The sequence below is a fragment of the Phoenix dactylifera genome, unplaced genomic scaffold (assembly GCF_009389715.1).
Source record: "Phoenix dactylifera cultivar Barhee BC4 unplaced genomic scaffold, palm_55x_up_171113_PBpolish2nd_filt_p 000609F, whole genome shotgun sequence".
Taxonomy (NCBI): domain Eukaryota; kingdom Viridiplantae; phylum Streptophyta; class Magnoliopsida; order Arecales; family Arecaceae; genus Phoenix; species Phoenix dactylifera.
The window spans coordinates 192,061-211,361 of NW_024068005.1; the positions used below are offsets into that span (position 1 = coordinate 192,061).

Genomic DNA, 19,301 nt, shown 5'->3' on the forward strand with positions numbered 1-19,301 from the left:
ATACCATGGGCATGATAATTTTATTTTTAATTATGAAGTAAATGTAAATATATGATGAAAAGACTTGATTTTTTGAATTTTTATTTATTTTTAATAAAAAAATTACTTAAATAAAATCAATAACTGTTTTTAGAAAATTTGAATCTTTGATCTTGTGGTTAAAATCTGAAAATGGAGGGAGAGGAAATGTGCGAGATGGGAAAAAATGCGTTGGGGTCAGACATATCTCATGCAGTGTAGCTATGTGGAAATTTTATAAATCACTTTCCCTTCCCCTTTCTTCAGTGATCATAACTTCCATTTTCCTAGTTTTGTAAGAAATTTCCTTACCAGAGTCTTGGCTATTAAAAATCCCTAAATAAAAATTTAGGGCACATTCATTCAGCAAATGTCCTTAAACTAGTGAACAAATGAATCAAGGTTTCATTCGCTCTGAGCTTTCTGAAGTGCCTGTAGCTGCATCAACATCCCGCTTTATTTCTTCCAAGCTTGACACTGCAATCTACGGTGAATGAGGGGGGAAAAATAAGCAGATTTCAGACGCCACAAACTTGGAACCTTTTTTGGATGATTGCTGGTTTCCAATTTTTATTCTTATTGAAATATAAAAACCAAGACAACAAAAGGTAATCCAATTTTTAGTTTTAGTTTTTCGAAACTAGGATCCAATTTTCCAAAATTGTAAAAGCTAAAAGCTATAGTTCTTAACCGTTATTGAAAATTAGCAGCTGCCTACTACCACCTCCTTCACCCACCACTGCCATCTCTACCTACCGCCGGCTATTATTTGCCGGCCACCACTTGCTATCAAGTGCATCAATACTCAACGCCAGTAATCAATCATATTTCAGTTGTTCACACGTCTCCCTAAGGACGTTCATTTGTTGTATGATAAGTAAGGAAGAGAGCCCCTTGCTCATGAAAGAAATCTACCATCTCAAAGTAACAGTCAAGCTCGCACTGCAGAACTAGAACATTTCTTTAATTGATAGGTCAGATAGGAAGTAGGCATACAAACCAAGTTATAAATCAATAGATCAGATGATTAACTGCCTCCCTCTTGCTAGCTAAAATGGGGTGAATCTTCTCATGCAAATTTTGATTATTTAAGGAAGCGACTAAGCTAATCTCTATGAACAAACATACGCAGATGTCCCCTTTTTCTAACAAAACTATAATCATGTCCTTCAATGGTGTATAGATGACTTGGGCCATGCACCCGCCAGAGTAATCTGTATTAAGTTTCTTGAAAGACAAGAAGCCACCACCAACCACCAAAAACCTTAACCCATGTACAAGAGAACAAACAAATATTGGCCATTCCAATGATGCAGCTTTAAAAATAACTTGTTATAGAGACTACTGATGATCAGCACAATGGTTGACATCAACAGGATGATTAGCCCGGTTTGGTTGCAGAGATCATGATAAAGGATCCATTCCTGATGCGCGTAAAACCAATCAAACCACATGCACTGCAGATATCTTCGAGTTCACCTTCTGACAGATAGAGGTGTTGGCCTGAGGTTCGGGTATAAAGCTGTAAGGATAAAAAAGAAAAGGCAAATTAAGCGATTTGAGGTTATATTTGGTATTACATTCAATTTCCTATTTATAAAAATAAAAAAATATTTCATTTTAAAAAATCAACAATATAAACATATTTGGTGTGGTTAACTACGTTTATTTTTGTAAACATAAAAAAATAAAAACCATCCCTATTCTAGCTTCTAGCAACGGTTGTTATTAGAAGTGAAGGCCAAGGTAGAAGCAAGCAGGATAGTGGCAGTGGCAGCAGCTGCAATGGTGGCAGCAACGGTAATGTTGGTCGCCGCTGGCTGGTGGTGGGAGTGATTGATAACACGAAACCTATTTTTCTCTTGATTCTTTTTTTTTAAAAAAAACAGAAAGTAGGAAAAAGGCAATATGAAACATGCCAAATTTTTTTAGGACACAGCTTAGCCAATTAAAATTTCCTCCTCAAAAGGTTTAAAAAAAAACATAGCCAGTTAGAAGTGCACAAGAATACAAAAAGAAAAAAAAACAAAAGGAACCTAGCTTTTTCCATGCAAGGTTGATTTTAGGAAAAATGCAAAAGCATACTATGTTTATCACAACATTGTTAGCAAGCATGTGGGATTTTGAGATCATGAATTTCCCATTGGTTGATGGTTAACGTTTATACTCATTTCAAATTGGAAAAGTGGGGCTGTCTAAACAACTAATGAAATTCCAACAGTAGCACTGTATAGATGAGAAAATATTATTTTTTCCTCCTGCTTGCAGCCCATTATTTTTATTTTCATATATAAATGAATCAAATGTTTTCTATATTGGCCGAATAAGGTATTACCTCACGTATTGCTCTGAAGATTGGAACAGCTGGAGGAATAGTATCAAGAACAAATGTTGTGGCAACAAATACACCTCCAGGGCGGAGTACTCGACTTATTTCTGCGACCTACAAGACAATTCAGGTAAGAGAAGGAAAATTCAGATTGGAGAAGGAAAGTACTTTTCTTTCATTGCCATAAAGTTATTTATTATGGGGGAGACAAAAGCAAGGAGCTGAATTCATTATTCCTTCTTTCAATAATTAAACAAAACCAACTCAAAAGTTTTATTGGAAAGAATATGAACATAAATAATAATTTAATTTACTGATGCACTATGGTATGCTTTCTTTTTACTGGATAATCTAAAGAAATGGATAAGAAAACCAACTATAAGAACCGTAACTAGCTAACTGATGTTCGAAACTTTTAGTTCTGCAATACAAACAAAATCATGCTGGCCTTTGGCCTACTAATGATTGAGAATTAAGGCTTAAATAGGTAAAAAACCATGCTGCGAAGCTCAACACAGATTGAGAAATGACTGTCCTTTTTCTTTCACTATTTCATGACGCGAGTTCCAGACTAATCAAAGGACCATGGCAACAAGATATAGGTTTGGTGTTGGAACTAGGACCCTGGTAAAAGCTGAACCAAGCCTCTGTGACCACCTTAGTGTCAACCTTTTTTTCCAACACCAACCAGTAAACAATCATGACTCGGAGAACCACTAAGATGAGCAGTACAACTGCACAAAGGCTTCAAACCAAGTCAATCAACTAGCGGGCATAATATTAGGTCAGCATTGATCATAAAGTAGTCTCTAGTAATTTAATATAGGGTTAGATCATAGAGGAGAAGACAAGCTTTTGGTAGGCTCGGATTTGTCATGGTGGTGATGGTTAGAGGGTACAGTGATGGTGCCAAGCAGAGAGAGCGAGCTTAACACCACACAGTAGAGCACCTTCTCGAACATATAATCTATGTATCCTAATTTAACTGCTTAAGCTCCTAGACATATCTTGCACTGTGAAACTCGGTCTCCTGAGTTTTAACTTGTTCACTAAAGAAAAGTTGAGTGGAGAATGCACTCACAGCAGTGGATGGTGAAGGCCAACAATGTAATGCAGCACCAGCATGCACAGCATCAATGGAACTTGAAATAAATGGAAGTCTAGAGATATCAGCTCTGACCAAGATTAAATTCCTGCAGAAAACTTGCATGATTTTAGTTCTTTTAAAAAATTGCAACCTGAGATATAAACTACCTGTAAGATACTAAGCCTTCATATAACTTTTTATTTTGAAAGATTTTTGCAAGATAATTCTGAAGGTCCTGACAATCTCTATTGATATATAAGAACATTAGCTTATGTGGAAGGAGAAAAACCAACTCTTTTGAAATGCCCTTCTGCTTAATGAATTCATCACACTGCAGCAGCATATTCTCTGAGAAATCCAAAGCAACAACAAGTGAATACATTCCACTTTCAGCAAATAGCCTTGAAAACAAGCCACTTCCACAACTTGCATCGACAATAGTTCCTCCAATGGTTGGTGTAAGGTAAACTTTAGCCATTTCAAACTGCAGTACAAGAATATCAGCGAAATTTTGATATTGGACAAATGTGAAAACCACAAGGAAAATAAACCTGAAAAATTCATATCACACAATGTATATTATAAAGTGGTTCAATTATGCTTCTTATTGGTACTTCAGAGAAAACTTTCCAAACTTTTGATGAGTTTTCTCAGAATTCTAAGAAGAGTAAAATTGTTAGTATCTCCTAGCTCATACTTGTATAAACTGCATAAAAAAAAAGTTGCTGAAATGAAAGACTGCAACAATACAAATGAGTCATTTATCAATTTACAATGGACAACAATATATAGCTGGAAGTCGGTAAACTACAAAACCTCTCTTTGTGGGCCAGGGAAACCACCCCATATGAAATTTTGTCGCCATCCCCTTTCATAAAGAAATGAAACCAATTGACTCCTGTTCCAATAAACAGTCAGTAAGAATGAAACGTGCAAGTTCCACTCAAAGTGAATCAGTTTCTTGCTCTTTGACTACCTATAGCTCAATAAAATAGGTCAACGTAGCAGGAGTTTCTTATCGTCTCTTTACAAGGGTGACGTAGTCAAGATGTTCTGCAAAGTTGTTTTACATCAGATTTCCAAGCCATCATTTACTCCCACACATAATATGTAAGTACTAAACAAGGTGTTTTTTTTTAAAATTTTCCTCTATTTATCATTTTTATAGCATTCAATGCAAACAAAGAGATGCACATTAATTCCCTAGATCCAGGACTAAGATATTAAAATAGGTAATCAGTCAGTAACATACCTGATGAAATGATACATAGTTTAAACAAAGAACCATTTGATAACCAATCTGCTAACTTGTTAACAGACAACAATGCAACATCACAAATGGTGCCGAAGGACTCCTATTCTTTTAAATAGGCTGCATGGATAGGGGAAAAATGTACTATTGAATGAAAAAAGAATCTCATGCTAATTGAGATAAATTTTATTTATCTAAGAGGCAAGCTCAAAAGGCTTACAGATCTGATTGGCATGATATTCTTCAGCAGTCAAATCAGGATTAAATTTTGGATACCAAATGACAATTGACACACACACACACACACACATACACGCGCGCGCGCGCACGCGCGCGCACACACACAGAGAGAGATAGAGAGAGAGAGAGAGAGAGAGAGAGAGAGAGAGAGACTCCATGAAAGTTGAGAAAGTCTCAACATTAATGTTGAGAAAGCCTTTTCCTACCAAATATGGTTCAGCCACAGCACACAACTCAATGATGAGAAAGGCTATCTAAAAGCATAGAACAGATTCTAGGACCATCATATTGGGTTAGCAATAGCACACAACTCGATGTTAAGAAAAAGGCTCCCTAAAAGGATAGAGCACATTTTATGACCAGTAGTCAAACTTACATCAATATTGAATCCCTAGCAATGGCAAATCTAGGTAAGTGAAGAGCTTTTCATATAACCTATATGCTTGGTGCGCAGGTAGGGAAATCTACATTATTGGTCACAGCTGAGCTTGTGGAACTAAAGAGCAATCCTTCAAAATTTCCCTAGACTTGCAAAGTATCTAGACTAAGGGGAAAGATATCTTTTGCTGCCGTTAAATTTTATGTATTTTAGATGCACAAACAAGGCAAAGAGCCAAAAGAATGCTGTTCCAACAGGATGGCACAAACTTAGGAAATATTCATACATTCATAAAAGAGATTATCAGAAAGAGATCAACAATCGTTTGAGATTTAAGAGTATTCATGACAAAGCTAGTAGGAGAAAAGTATGTTCTGACACAACCTTGTAGGACCTAAATGGATGACACATTGGAAACCACAGTGAGAAATGCTCCTAAAGCTTCCTTGCAAAGCTAGTTACAAGTTCCATTTTTGTTCGTATTAGCATCAGTTTCCATTGGCCTCCTACATCCTAAAATTTGATGTCAAAACAGTGGAGGGTTAGCTATTAAGTACTGACTAAAGTAAAAGTATCCAGAAAACCTGAATAGAACATTTTCATTCTTCAAAAATTTAGAATCCCTCTTGGGTTGTGAAAGGGCCTTCTGCTGATACTCTAGAAGAAGCACTAGACTTAGAAGGGAACTCCAGCAGGAAGAGAAAACCTTTACAAATCTAAGCAGCTTCAGCTCCAGTATTGATACTGAGGCAAAACCAATGAATGCTGAACCGGGTTGTACCGCCTGGCTCAGGCCGAACTGTGTCGACCCGGTTGTTGATCGGATCGGTACGGGCATACAAAACGGTTCCGACCCCTAACAGGCCGATATAAGAGCGAACCGGACGGAACCAGAGTTCAGCCAGGACTCAGTGCGAACCGGCATCGAGTCTGGATCGATCTGCCATAGCGCGTCGTGCGTTGTGGCTGTGGCGCCGCGTGCGTGCTGCACCTGTGGCCTTTTTTGCTGGTTCGGTACCGGTCCGAATCGATCCGGGCGCCGACCAGTACCCGATACAGTACCGGTTTGGTGATCCTTGGGCAAAACCAAGACAAAACCCCACCCCAGCTCCCTCCTTCAAATCCTTCATGATACATGCAGGTACAGTCCTCTATACATGACCCTAACAACTCAAGTACCAAGAACAACTACATGATATTGGATGGAAAACTGCAAACCGTGACTCATTGAGAGGAGGAATAGCTACTGTACTTTAAACTAACAAGTATACAGAAAAAAAATCACAAGTGAAAGGCTTGTTCCACCACCCAAATAAAAAAGAAGGAAAAAAATTAAAAAAATTGGCAGGGAGAACTTTAGGATTTAGAATTTTCATTTTGAGTAACCTAGAAGATAGAGGTAGCAAGAGATTTTCTATAGCATTAGTAGATAACCCCTTCTTATTTTTATCCTATTTTGCATCAGTTTTAAGGTAAAACTCTTTTTCAGTGTTCCTCTTTAGATGATTTTGGACAGATTGAGCATTACCTACCCTTGGACTCCTAAGGAATGAAATGGGAAAAAATAAGTTCCCATGCCCACTCATTCCACTCCAGTTTCTGCTATTATTTTATCTCTGACCCAATAACTAGAGCTCAACAATGATAACCAGAGACAATCATGTGGAGCAACACCCTTCTTGTCAAAATCTCCCAATCCCTTTCCTTGCATCTCACTATTAGTCTTGCATCCCTCTCCTTAACTGATCATGGCTCCTAACATTTATAACGCAACATGGAATTGCAAAGAATTGTGTGTTTTAGTAATGATTTGAGTGTTATTCATAGTTAATCTCTTCAATACATAGAACTTGCAAATCTGTTTGGGATTCCCTCACCCTGCAAATAGCATATATCTTCCAAAAAAAAACTTGCTCGATTTTATAATACACAACGGATGCATAAGGATCAAACAACAAAGCAACCTAGTGACTTCACAAATATAGTGAAATTTTTATGTTAACTTATGAATTTTTTTGGGGAAAGTTTTATGTTAACCTATGCAAATCATATCAAGTAATTTGATACATATATGAGGATCCATTTGAGACATTTGTGCATCCTATAAGAGGTCAAGGATCACGCTATGGACAAAATCATAGTTCCATTACTTAACTATGTGTATAGGTCTGTAAATGCTGAGATGGAAAGTCTGTAATGATCTAATGTGATTTTGTCATTTAAAATTAGCAACAGATATGATATAGAATTCTTTAAAAGTTTAAAGGTAAATAGTACCTAAAAAGTTCTGTTCCAGCTGGCACAGTTTCAGTGTACTCTTTTGAGCCACTAGATACTGTCAGATCCAGATATATTCCATTATTGAAGTAATCTTTCTTGCAAATATGGCATTCAACATCAGACCCAGCTGGTGATGCTCTGTAATAAACTCATCCAGTGCAACATAAAATAAACGATTAGCATATGATTTAAAACTGTAAGAACACTGGGGAAACGATCTTCATTATCTTAGGGATCAAAAGCTGACAGGTAGAGAAGAGCATCCTTCTATCAAGGCAAAATCAGATAACTTACACAGTTTGGCTTGCATTACTTTTACTGATTAATGGATAATAACAAACAGGACAGCCTAAATTATTCATCCCAGTGCTAACTTTTGCATCTGGAATAGGATCCTGAAAACACAAGAGCAGAGAAAAGGTTATCAGAGACAACAACATTCATAATTTAAGTGCCAACCAGCAAAGCACAACACTGAACAATATGCAATTTGCTATTGTTCAGTCCCTTACCTCAATGCTGCATTGGCATGATATGGGGCATGCACACTACTTGGCATGCTGCCATCCAAACCGTGCCAGTATTGAGATGGCACATGGCAAGGCATAGTAAAAATTTTATCATGCCAATGCCAGGCTGGCGCACCACCACAATGAAAGACTTTAATCCTTCTACAGCAATATGTATAATATTTTTGAAAAATAAAGCTCGAAGATGAATTGTCAAAGCATTATTAATTACTTCATTTAAGAATAGTTACTAAGTTGATGTGTTTGTGGCTTCATGTTAACAGGCCCTAACTATTAGCTTTTGGATCCATTGGAAGTGGTGTAATAGGTTTTGCGTGACCAGCTATTACAACATGGTTGCACAACTATATGTACATAGATATATGCTAGAGTGAGAGTGAGATGGACATTCTTTCCAGAAGGATTGGAAACAAAATCTATCAATTCAAAATCAGAGATGGACATTCTGGATGGAAAATTCACACTATTGGTCATAATCTATGTTATCAAAATACCTAGAAACCTAAATCATATATTTGGGAGGTCATTTGCTTGGATATTAAAGTCAAATATAGTCTTGGTGAGCATAAAGGACCAAGAAGTGCTCCTTTGTGATAACTTCCTTTATGTTTGATCTATTATACATGAGAAAGGAGGTATACTTTTGTGTTATCTTTGTACAGACTAAAGGATAACATAATGATGCAATGATGTGGCTAGTACTACCAACAAAAATTTGGAGCACTAAATAAGGTCTAGGCAGATAATACATAAGATGAGAATGATGGATGTGTTAAAAACTAGGACTAAGTCTAGACAGATAATACGTATGATGAGAATGATGGATGTGTAAAAAACTAGGAATAAGTATGGTGGAAGCTAGAATATTATATGAATCATTAGTTGTACCAGTATAGTTCAAGGATAATGGAGGCAGAGCTACGCATATACCCAGAAGAGAATTCAAAGAGATCACAATAAATAGTTATTAGAATTTAATGGTCAAAAACACAAAGGATGGTACCTAAAAAAAATGGATGGAAGTGATGATTTCCTTTTTTTGTTGGAAGAAGGTTGTAGACAGTTACTAGGAATGGATGTTGAAAGAAAGTAAGCCCAACTCCACACGTTTTCAATAAGGCATGTTGGGTGATGCTCAGACCCAAGTTTCTTTTTTCAATTTTCCCAGTTCAATTGCTTGAGAGGTAGCTTATCAGGCTTCACTATTTTGCTATTTTTGTCTCTTGTAGGATGCTCCTATTGTAGAAAAATAGGCATGCTGGTTGATGCTGAGACCCAAGTTTCTTTTTTTCCAAGTTCAATTGCTTGAGAGGTAACTTATAAGGCTCCATAATTCTGCCATTTTTGTCTCTTGTCGGATGCTCCTATAGCAAAATTACAGCAAATAAAAAATAAAAAATCCTCTGTTCCATCTCATTGCGATCAAAAATTAGATTTTGATCAGGTGATAAAAAGACTATAACATCATCTATCTGAGACAACACCCTGTTCATCTCTGCTGAAATTCTAAATCCGTGACCCTCAACAGCCTATCACCCTCCAAACTACTGCCTATATTACCAATAAATTCATCCACCAAAAATGTCATTTTTTTTAAAATTTTTTGAACTAAAATGAACTAAAAAATCCCACATTTTTAATCATCCGACATCCCATTTTCCTCTTCTTTTCTCCCTACTTTACAGGGAACCTGTAAATTTTTTCTCCTTTTTCCTCTAATAGAAGCTGGTGGACTTCGGCCCTCCATTACATTCACAAGAAAGGGGGGAAAAAAAGGGACATCCCGTAAACGTTTAAGCTAAGCATCACAAAATTTAAGGACAAAAAATCGACTGGATTTGTTAATCATAATCTAATTTTTCGAAACAATGATAGTAGCACGGTGGATACAGGTCACGTAAATTGCGATTCTTCATTCCCTGTTACATAAACATCATTTGTAGTTCTTTGCAATGATCAGCATCAAACTCTAATCAAGATTTACGATGGATGAAGAAAACCCATGAAGAAAGAAAGATCGGATTGGTAACCAAAATGAAGAATAAGAACCACGAAATTTTAGATCAAGAGAGAGCCCTGTTTACCACGGGGTTAGCCTCGACGCTGGCGGTGACGGAAGAGGAGGCTCGAATCCGAACCGAGAGCGGAGGCTTCGCGCTTGGACACCCACGGTTGCGGAGGCAGCGACGAGGAACGAAGGCCCTCAGGCTCCCCACGGCCGCGGCCATTCTCTCCGCTGTTCTTCCTCGTCCCCCCTGCTATATATTTTCTGAGTAGATGTCGAAGGCTCGAGGCCTATCTTAAATTAGGCGCCGCAGGCAGTTTTAGTCGCTCCCACCAGCGATCGGACGGTGCAGATTATGTTAAGGATATCAATCATCCGTTCGCGCGAAATATACACCCCGAACCCGCGGTTGCATGCGTTGATGGCTTGATGCAAGGATTGTGTGCAGTAAAGTGTTTACGTCGCAACTTTGGCACCGCAAAGGATGCTTTTGTGGTGAATTGGAGGCAAGATTTAGGCGTCTCCTGTGTCTTTCCCAGGATTTGTCTTCATGGTTGCTGTGGTGACTCGTAGACACCTTTATTTTTCCTGAAACCTCATTAAAAAAATATGTATCTCGGATAAATCTATTCTTATCCATACAGGTTTGTTTTTTTTTTTTTTTTTTTTTTTGTATAACGGCAGCTCATACGCAATGGGTGTGAATGCGGCCAATAAAATCAGAAAACAGTAGCTCACTAAAGAGCTTCGGCAGAGAGGCTTGGTTTCTCTATAAAAAGCCACCGAAGTTGTGAGTAACAAAGGAAGCAACCTAGTCAGCCGCACCATTTGCTTTCGTATAAACATGCATGGCCATGTAGGAGCCACACTCTTCCAGAAGTCTGCAAATGTCATAGAGCAGCGGTCTTTCCTTCGCAGTGCCTTTCCGACCTTGAATCTACTCGATCACCACAGCCGAGTCACTCTCGAGGAGGAGACGATTTACACCCAGGACACGCCTCGCAAAAGTAATGTCCTTCTGAGCAGTTCTGAGCTCGGTACAAACCACAATCATGTCGAAGATGCGTCGATCCCCGGCCGTCACCAGTCTGGCCCCATGATTTTTGAATTGAAGCCAAATGATACTCACTAGTGACACATTGCATTTTGTTTGGGGTGGAATAATTCGTTGTAGCGCCTAGCTATATACGGTCAAGGAATTTTGGGGTCCTGGGATAAATGGAATATGAAGATTGTGGTGAAACGGCTAGGCTCAGAGCCACCCCTTGTCTCATTTTTGGAATTCAGTATCATTGGTTTTTTATTGAATATTGGAGGTGGTTTTGTTCGTAGATCCAACAGCAGAGGCTTGGGCTGCCAATTAGTGGAAAAGTGCTAGTTTATCTTCTTAATACACAGAGAACTGCCTTGGCAACTTGGAGCTTTTTTTTTCACTATTGTTAACTTTTCCAAAGAGGTTATAATGAAGTTCTTCCAACAGAGATGCAAATCAAGTAGCAGACTACGTTACTTATGCAGGAATTGTCTTGACTTTTCTAAATTTGTGGGTGTGGGTGTGGGTGTGGGTGTGTGCGCGACTTGGAACGGGCCCAATCCAAACCCCTGTCCAGTCCGTTCATCGAGTAAGGTTGAGTTAAGGTTATAAATTTAGATTTTGGGTTGTGCTTGGGTTCACAAATCCCAACCCGATCTTGGGTTTCCAACCCAACCTTTTCTTAGATTGAGTTATTGTTGATTTCCAACCCAAGCTGTCCTGATCCAAACGGTAAATAATAAATAAATAAATAATCATATTTAGATTTCATATGGGATTTATATGTTTTTGTAGCCTTGTGAGTCATCATTTAAATTGATGAATGGTTGAAATATGTTATAGTGATCATAGTGCGAAAAATTTGTGAACATTATTTTAAATAAAAATATGGATAAATAGTAAACATTTAGCGATCATGAATGTTTTAAATTGCACTTGTAAGGATTTGTGTTGGTATATGTTTAGTCCCACATCCGTTATTCGTCGAAGAGATTTTGGATACTTATATAGGACTAAGAAACTCAAAAAACAGTACCTTTCAGCTAGCCTTTTTAGGTGAGACCTTGGGTTATAACAAATGGTATCAAAGCAAACATGGTCCATAGCCTATGTGGATTGGGAGGCACCGTAGCATGAGTTCATAGAGGCTGACCACGAGCCAATCGTGGTGTTTATGATTAAATTTGAATAAATTTGAATCCTAAACCTCATAAGGATGTTAGGCTTAAACAGAAAGAGTATGTAAGGATTCATGTGGGTGTATGTTTAGTCTCACATCGGTTATTCGCCGAGAAGATTTTGGGTACTTATACAAGACTAAGTAACTCAAAAAAATACCTTCCAACTAGTTTTTTAAGTAAGATCCAAAGTTGTGACAATTTTTTTATTTTAATTTTTTTTGATTCAACGTAATGTAACATAGTTGGCGTTGCTAGATCCAACCCAAATTTAGCTTAAGTTGGGGTTAGGTTGTGTTGGGTTAAGGAAATCTCAATCTGAGAGGTTGGGAAAAGGCCGAGGGATATGTATATTTGACTGGGCTAGGATTTGTGGCCTTACGAGAAGGTATATGTTCAATCAACATACTAGCATTATAGAACTTACCCCCAATTGCTTGGAGATATTTTTATAAGATATCATCTTGATACTGGTTGGCATAAATTAGCAAGAAAAGCGAAGTGTCAGAATTTCTAATGTAGTTGCAACTGCCCTCTCATCCGATGGAACTCAAACTAAGGCCCAACGGCTATGAAAAGAGAACTTTAAATTTGTCTATCATGCCCTACCAAAAAACAAAATTGTGCCATGGTAGAATTGCCCAACTTCAAATCAATGCAAAGTAACAGCCAGATAAAAGTATTGAAACTCAAATGTTTTAATCTGTATAGCAAGGGCACAAAAAGATTGTTACTTTTATCTAATCTTGATTTTACTGTCATAAAAAAAATAAAAATAAAAATGCCTAACCATACCATCCAGTTTAATTTTATTATCACATCATGAAATCTTATAGAGACAACTTTCCAAGAGGGAGAGACCTAAAGGTTTATCATGGTTGAAAAAGGCGTAGGCGAATGCAGTGTGTGAGAGCATACAAAATTAACCCTGCTTGGCAACATAAGTAAAATGAAAAAATAGAATTATTACATTTTGAATACGGTATAAGTTTTTTTCTTTTCTTTTTCTCCTTATTTTGCAGGTGAAATGGAGACTGAAGCCCATCGGAAAAATAGGATGTAATGTAGAAAAAAAGGTAAGTATGGTCGAGCTGTGCTATCGGAGATGGCGGCACCGTTACCCTAGAGATTGAAGGATATTCTTATACTTAAACAAAAAAAAAAATCTATCAATTTTATCCATATCCAGAATTTTTTGGCTTGGGATAAGATGAAACAAGCGTTGATCCAAAAAATAATAATAATAATAATGTTTGTCTGACAACGAAACAAGATCTGTTAATTTCAAGTTTGTATGATGGTGAGAATCCAAGTTTTTTTAAAGAAACGATGGTCCCTAAAGATGGCTGCTGGATCGCACAGAAAAAGTTACGAAAAACTCCATGAAGACGAATGAAGAATATTTACGATAAAGCTGGCAAGAGGTTAATGACTTTTTCTTGGGCAATAATAGAGTTCCACTATGGGTCTAAGGCCGGGAGCTTTGGATACGTTAATACATTAATATATTATATTAAATTATTATACTATAATAGATAATTTTATAATATTATATTATAATAATATTATATTGATATTATACTATATTATATATTTATGTATTAATATATATTATATTTTATTATGTTATATTATATATTATTATGTAATATTATTTATGGTTATTTTGTCATACTAAAGAATAGTTGTCAAACAAACAGTAAATAATTTTTTATAAAATCTCCACATTCCACATCTTTCTCAAATAGGATCTAAGTTAACAAATCTAGGAAAGAAGAGATGGAAACCTATAAAATTCTGTTGTCATCCTGGGTCTATCATGGTCCTATCCGGAGCTATCGAATGTTGCACAGTATTTTACGGTGCGTACTGAAGAGAATTCTAGATTTATGAGGGGTGGGGCCATAAAATGCCACATTGTCAAATGATGGGTCCTTTCTACCAACTCTTTCGTGTTGGATCCGCCACCAAGTGGCAGTCGGCCAGATTCCATCGATCCGAGTTCCGCCGCATTGGTTCCAAGCAATAACGGAAGGTTCTGGGTGGAGCCATGGTGTAGTGCGGCGGTTGACCTATCGCTCTTACTTGTCGGTGGTTTTAAAATGGAAACTGAGGAAAATATCTGACACCATGCACTAAGGATTTCCACTAAATAAGTGCACCTACTCTAAATTGAACAATTTATGTGGTGGACCAAATCTAAAGATTATGATCCTACATATTAACTAATTTACAAAGAGAGACGGAAATGATACGTGCTTTACTTTTCATTAAAGTTTCGCACTAGAAATGATGCAAGTTATATGGCCAATCATATTGTATCTACACTATAAGATTCTTCAACGTATCTATGGCTCTAATTTTTGGATAATTTATTTTTGAATTTTCGTAAATGTATGTATACTTGTTTCAATTAATAGATTGAGCTAGAAATGAAATGCCGTGCTAGCTCACAAACGGGCTAGTAAGCCACCATATTTTGAGTTGATCCAAGGTTCGAACGATGCATGGCTCATGCAAGCATGGGGACAAATGGCACATTAGAGTAGAAAGTGGCCTGTGGACGAATCCATTCTTATGGCTTAACCGGTTAACCCACATGTTACTTGTAGGAGGTGTTCTATTAAATAAATAGCTAAATAAAAGAAAAAAAAACATACTTTACTTTTTAATCCCGGAACAGATATTCCAACTTAATGCATTGTGAATACCCAAAGCAATTGCTGTACTATGCCCCATGCACGCTATGATTTTTTTTTTTAAGTTTGGACATTTTGATTTGTTAGTTGAATAAACGGGAATTAGTGAAAAAAACCAAAATACTGTTTATGATCCTTATTCAAATATGTGGAAGAGGATAGGTTGGAGTGCCGACAGAGCTTACTGTCATCTTTTGATATTTCTATAAGCCTAAAGAGGTGTTCTTGGTTATCTGAGTATATAAGTTAATTTGAAATTTGTTTATGCCATATATTTTTGGTGACATGCTTCCGGTTCAAGTTTACATATCAGAGGCCTCATGCAGGTTTGCCTAAGCTCACTTAACATGGACAGTATATTTTTGTATAAAATTAATATTTATTATGGTTTATATATTATATATAAAGCTTAGTACTTATTATGAGACTATATTAACCATATATCTCTTACATATCTCTTATTATATCTTAATATATGAAACTCAATGGCTCCTTCTTTGTCCGGCGACACTCCGTAACAATAATGTGTGACAAGCATTCTCTTCTATGATCAATAAACGCCTTTTGATTTTCACTCTTTAGATTTCATGGTAGGAACAAGGGTAGCCATTAACCAAGAAAGGAAAAAAAAAAAGAAAAAAAAAAGAAAAAAATTATGTATCAATTGCCATATAAAAAGATCATATGACCTAGGGGTGGCGGCACAATTGGCTAGCACGTCTCGTAGTTGTTGAGTTATCCTAAGGTTGAAAATTCAAGCCTCAATCATGCGCAGTAGCATAAATTTCATAGGTTGATGGCTTCTCAACCATCTATCCAATGCTCCATCCGCTTCAGTCAATCATATACTTCGCTTGTGCTAGATGCTAGTATAATTTATATGGTGTAAACATGGGGCCATGTACTAGATTTGGCCAAGACACTTGCAACTTAAAGTGAGGCCAATACCTGTACAGCCCAGCCCAGCGTAGCTGGGGGAAACCCCACCTTGCCTACTGATTAGATACTGTACTGCTTCCTTTGTTCCCATCATATGGAAAACTCCTTTAATTACAAAAGTTTAGGACCAAGAAGGATTAGAAACTGATTCTATTTGACCTCCAAATGTTATCTTCCAGCAGTTTTTTTTTTATTTATACTAAAACGGATGGCTCATAAACTTCTAGTATAAATACACCTAAAAAAGTTAAAAAACAACAAGTTTGGAAGTGCTTTGGGCAGCTCCCTATCTACAACCCACAGCCCTCTGAAGTGGTCAGCCATATATGAGACCACCCAATCCTCAACCCTATTAGCCTTTCTGGAAACATCCTTGGCTTGAAAAGCAACATCACCCCCTTTTTACCTAAATGTTATCCGCACCAAATGATACAGGGTACTTACAAAGGGACTGAATGCAAAAGAATGCCCATCAAAAGCAGCAATTTTCTTTTCATCGAAGATCTAAATAGCAGGAAATAGCTTGCAGATTTACAAACAAATTCCTAGGAAAAGAAATGGAATGCTGAAATCCAAAAATACGTGTGCTGATGAGTGAACCCTTCAGGAAGAGACTTGGTTGTCTAACTAGGTGGCTTTGATTACGCTAGAGATCCCAACTGGATTTGGCTTTGGAGACTTGATGAGGCCAACATCAGATCAAGCTAGGTGAATATAGTCCTTGAGCCGTATTAATTCTCGTCGGAGCAATGCTAACATGTCTTAGTAACTACTAAGAGAGAACTAATTTTTCACAAATTGTAAAAGGTCTATTAAAAGTGTAAAATGCTCCATTAAAATCTTCTCCTGAATGCAATAATTTTTGCAGCAAAAGCATTTCTAGCAAGGTGTTATCAATTGCAATTTTTCTAGACAATGAGGAACTAAAGCCACATGTCCAATAAAGCCATTTTTATCAAGACATGAGAATAGTTATGATGCATTAATTTGCTTCCTTTCTGTTCACAAAGAAAGAGCAAATCTGCCACCTTGTCATGTCCTCTAGCTCTTAGTTTCCTGCACATAGGAAGGACCCACTAGTCACCTGCCATTCATGTGGGTCTCGCCATATCGATGCCTTTCAATTATTTTTATTGTTTGTGCTGGTCACACTGTTGCACAAATAGAAGAAGATGTCATTTCAACTATTAACAGTACCTAATTATAAAATAAACAAGATTAACTTAATATGGCTTTCATAGAAAGGGCACCTGCAAGGCATTCAAAGCCCATTATGAAGTGGTCAATGTTCAGGCCTATGAGAACTTTGTGATAAAGGTTCTCTTTTCTCGCACCACATTCCTAGGGAACATGGCCTCTTTCTCTCCTTTCACCCCATCTTTTCCTTATTTTTTTCTGTGAAACTTTATATTCTTTCTATCAAAATTGTTTGGAAGATAGCTTATTACCTTTTCACTGACCGTTTTATATTTTTTAACTCCAGTTTTTCCATTCTTCAAATTATGTGGAAAGACTGGAATAATGGAAAAGATTCTGGTTTACAGATGGCTTTGGGAGATTTCTTATTGATTTCCAAGTCAAAATAGAGAGCTGAGCCTCCTGCAAGGACATGTACGAAACATCCAGTATATTTTTCATTACATGTCTCATGCACAAGGAAATATGTTGATGCATATATTGACATAGCTATGTAACATACATACAGTATGTTAACATATTTGTAGAAGAAGAGGAAAACAAGAGAAAAAAAGAGAGAGAAAAATGATTTTATTTTTCTACTCCATCATATTCGGTATATCTCAAGGGTTATATATGCTCGTGTACAAACTTCATACAAGAAAACTAATACATGATGATATAAGATCATGTTAATAAAGAAAAATATTACTCGCTGATATAAGTTATTATGTAATTTCTAAAATTACTCTAACAAGATCATGCTAACAAAGAAAAATAATACTGACTGATACAGGATCACACTAACAAAGAAAAATATTATGGGCTGATATAGATTATTACGTGATTTCTAAAATTATGCTAACACGATACTAAGTTGGAGTTTGAAAGTATAAGTCAGTAAAAACCCAAAACCGAACCTCCAATCGCAACTTTATTTACTCAACCTACTCCATGTTTTTAAGCTGCAAAATTCTGGGAGTTAATTATTCAGTCTTTCTTTTCCCTTGTGCACCTTCCAATAGAAATGAAATATAATAACTGCTCTTTCTAATGCAAGACTGAAGAAAGTAGCCCACATCGAAATCGCATGCATGTTCCTTTCAAGATGTTCATGGTTCAATATCTTCAGAATTTTTGCTAATCCTAAAGCTAAAGTAAAAAGAAGAAAGAGAAGCAGAAATTCACCTGAACTCAGGATTTGATATAGCACGACCAGCGAAAGGAAATGTCGAACAAAGAAATTTTGTACGAGCGTCGATGTTATATTTTACTGAGGAACTCGATGATCCTCTTTGGGAATGAAGAAGAGTGATCAAGGGTATTCACTTCGTTCAAACATCAACTCCAACAAGACAAAGTTCAGGGAAAACAATCCTCTCTTTCACCTGAAGGTAAAACAACCAAATAGAGCAGGAGATCACACCATCTTCTAAGAAATATTAGAAAAAGAGAACTCGTCACAACAACAAAATTATTCATAAATAAACTCCTTATAGTAGCTAAATATTAGAAACAAACCCATGGCTAACATATTTTGTCCATTCTATAATTTCATGATACTTGTATTGTTATGTGGCTGTAATAGTCTCACTCTTCTACTCTGAAACAGCCAATATTTCCATAATGGCTTGACATGCTATAGCTGATATATTGTAGAACTACTGATAAACTACATTACCCAGTTATGATCCCGACGATCTGCGGTTCTAGAAGGGGTGAACTGGGAGAAATCCTAATCATTGATTCCTTTGATTTTTTTTTTTTTTTTTTTTTCGCATGATGTGGCTGTCCAAGGATTCGAACCCATGCTATTGTTCTTGTAATACTACTGATACATCTGAAAAATCCTCAAAACTGTCATTTCAACTGAGATAAACCAATATACTTGTATACTTGTTCATCTTGATATTTGTTTGCCAAGATAACTAGTATACCAGCATTCAAAAACTCTCTGACATTGTCAAGGCACATCCCATTAGCATATATCCCCATAGTCCTTAGGACCTATTTCCTCATTTCTGCAATATTAACACATGCACATGTTAACAGTGTTTCATCTGACAGGAAGTAGTGACATTTGGTATCAAACTAATACGTGGATATTTGAACTGATATAGCATCATTTTAAGTTTTTTTATATTAAAAAAACCTAG

At 36.7% G+C, this 19,301-nt stretch overlaps 1 protein-coding gene and 1 long non-coding RNA gene across 2 annotated transcripts; both read right to left on the minus strand.

The window, feature by feature from the left end:
- Window positions 1-965: 965 nt before the first annotated feature.
- LOC103720236 (uncharacterized methyltransferase At1g78140, chloroplastic-like) lies at window positions 966-10,397 on the minus strand. The gene is made up of 8 exons (XM_008809846.3): window positions 10,200-10,397; window positions 7,880-7,980; window positions 7,583-7,723; window positions 4,251-4,332; window positions 3,728-3,918; window positions 3,429-3,540; window positions 2,354-2,461; window positions 966-1,540 (listed from the first exon to the last, which is right to left on the minus strand). The coding sequence occupies exons 1-8, from the start codon at window positions 10,341-10,343 to the stop codon at window positions 1,400-1,402; spliced, it is 1,020 nt and encodes a 339-aa protein (XP_008808068.2). The 5' UTR covers window positions 10,344-10,397; the 3' UTR covers window positions 966-1,399.
- Window positions 10,398-16,816: 6,419 nt separating this feature from the next.
- On the minus strand, window positions 16,817-19,029 carry LOC120106707. Its single transcript, XR_005508774.1, has 2 exons — window positions 18,334-19,029; window positions 16,817-17,120 (listed from the first exon to the last, which is right to left on the minus strand). It is a non-coding gene; the product is annotated as an uncharacterized LOC120106707 (long non-coding RNA).
- Window positions 19,030-19,301: the final 272 nt, after the last annotated feature.

Excerpts from the sequence above, each read along its gene's own strand:
- LOC103720236 (XM_008809846.3), bottom strand. The coding sequence starts at position 10,343 with ATGGCCGCGGCCGTGGGGAGCCTGAGGGCCTTCGTTCCTCGTCGCTGC. Across the intron at positions 7,981-10,199 it reads GCGTCGAGGCTAACCCCGTG|GATCCTATTCCAGATGCAAA; the intron begins GTAAACAGGGCT and ends TTGTGTTTTCAG. Across the intron at positions 1,541-2,353 it reads TCTTCAGAGCAATACGTGAG|CTTTATACCCGAACCTCAGG; the intron begins GTAATACCTTAT and ends TTATCCTTACAG.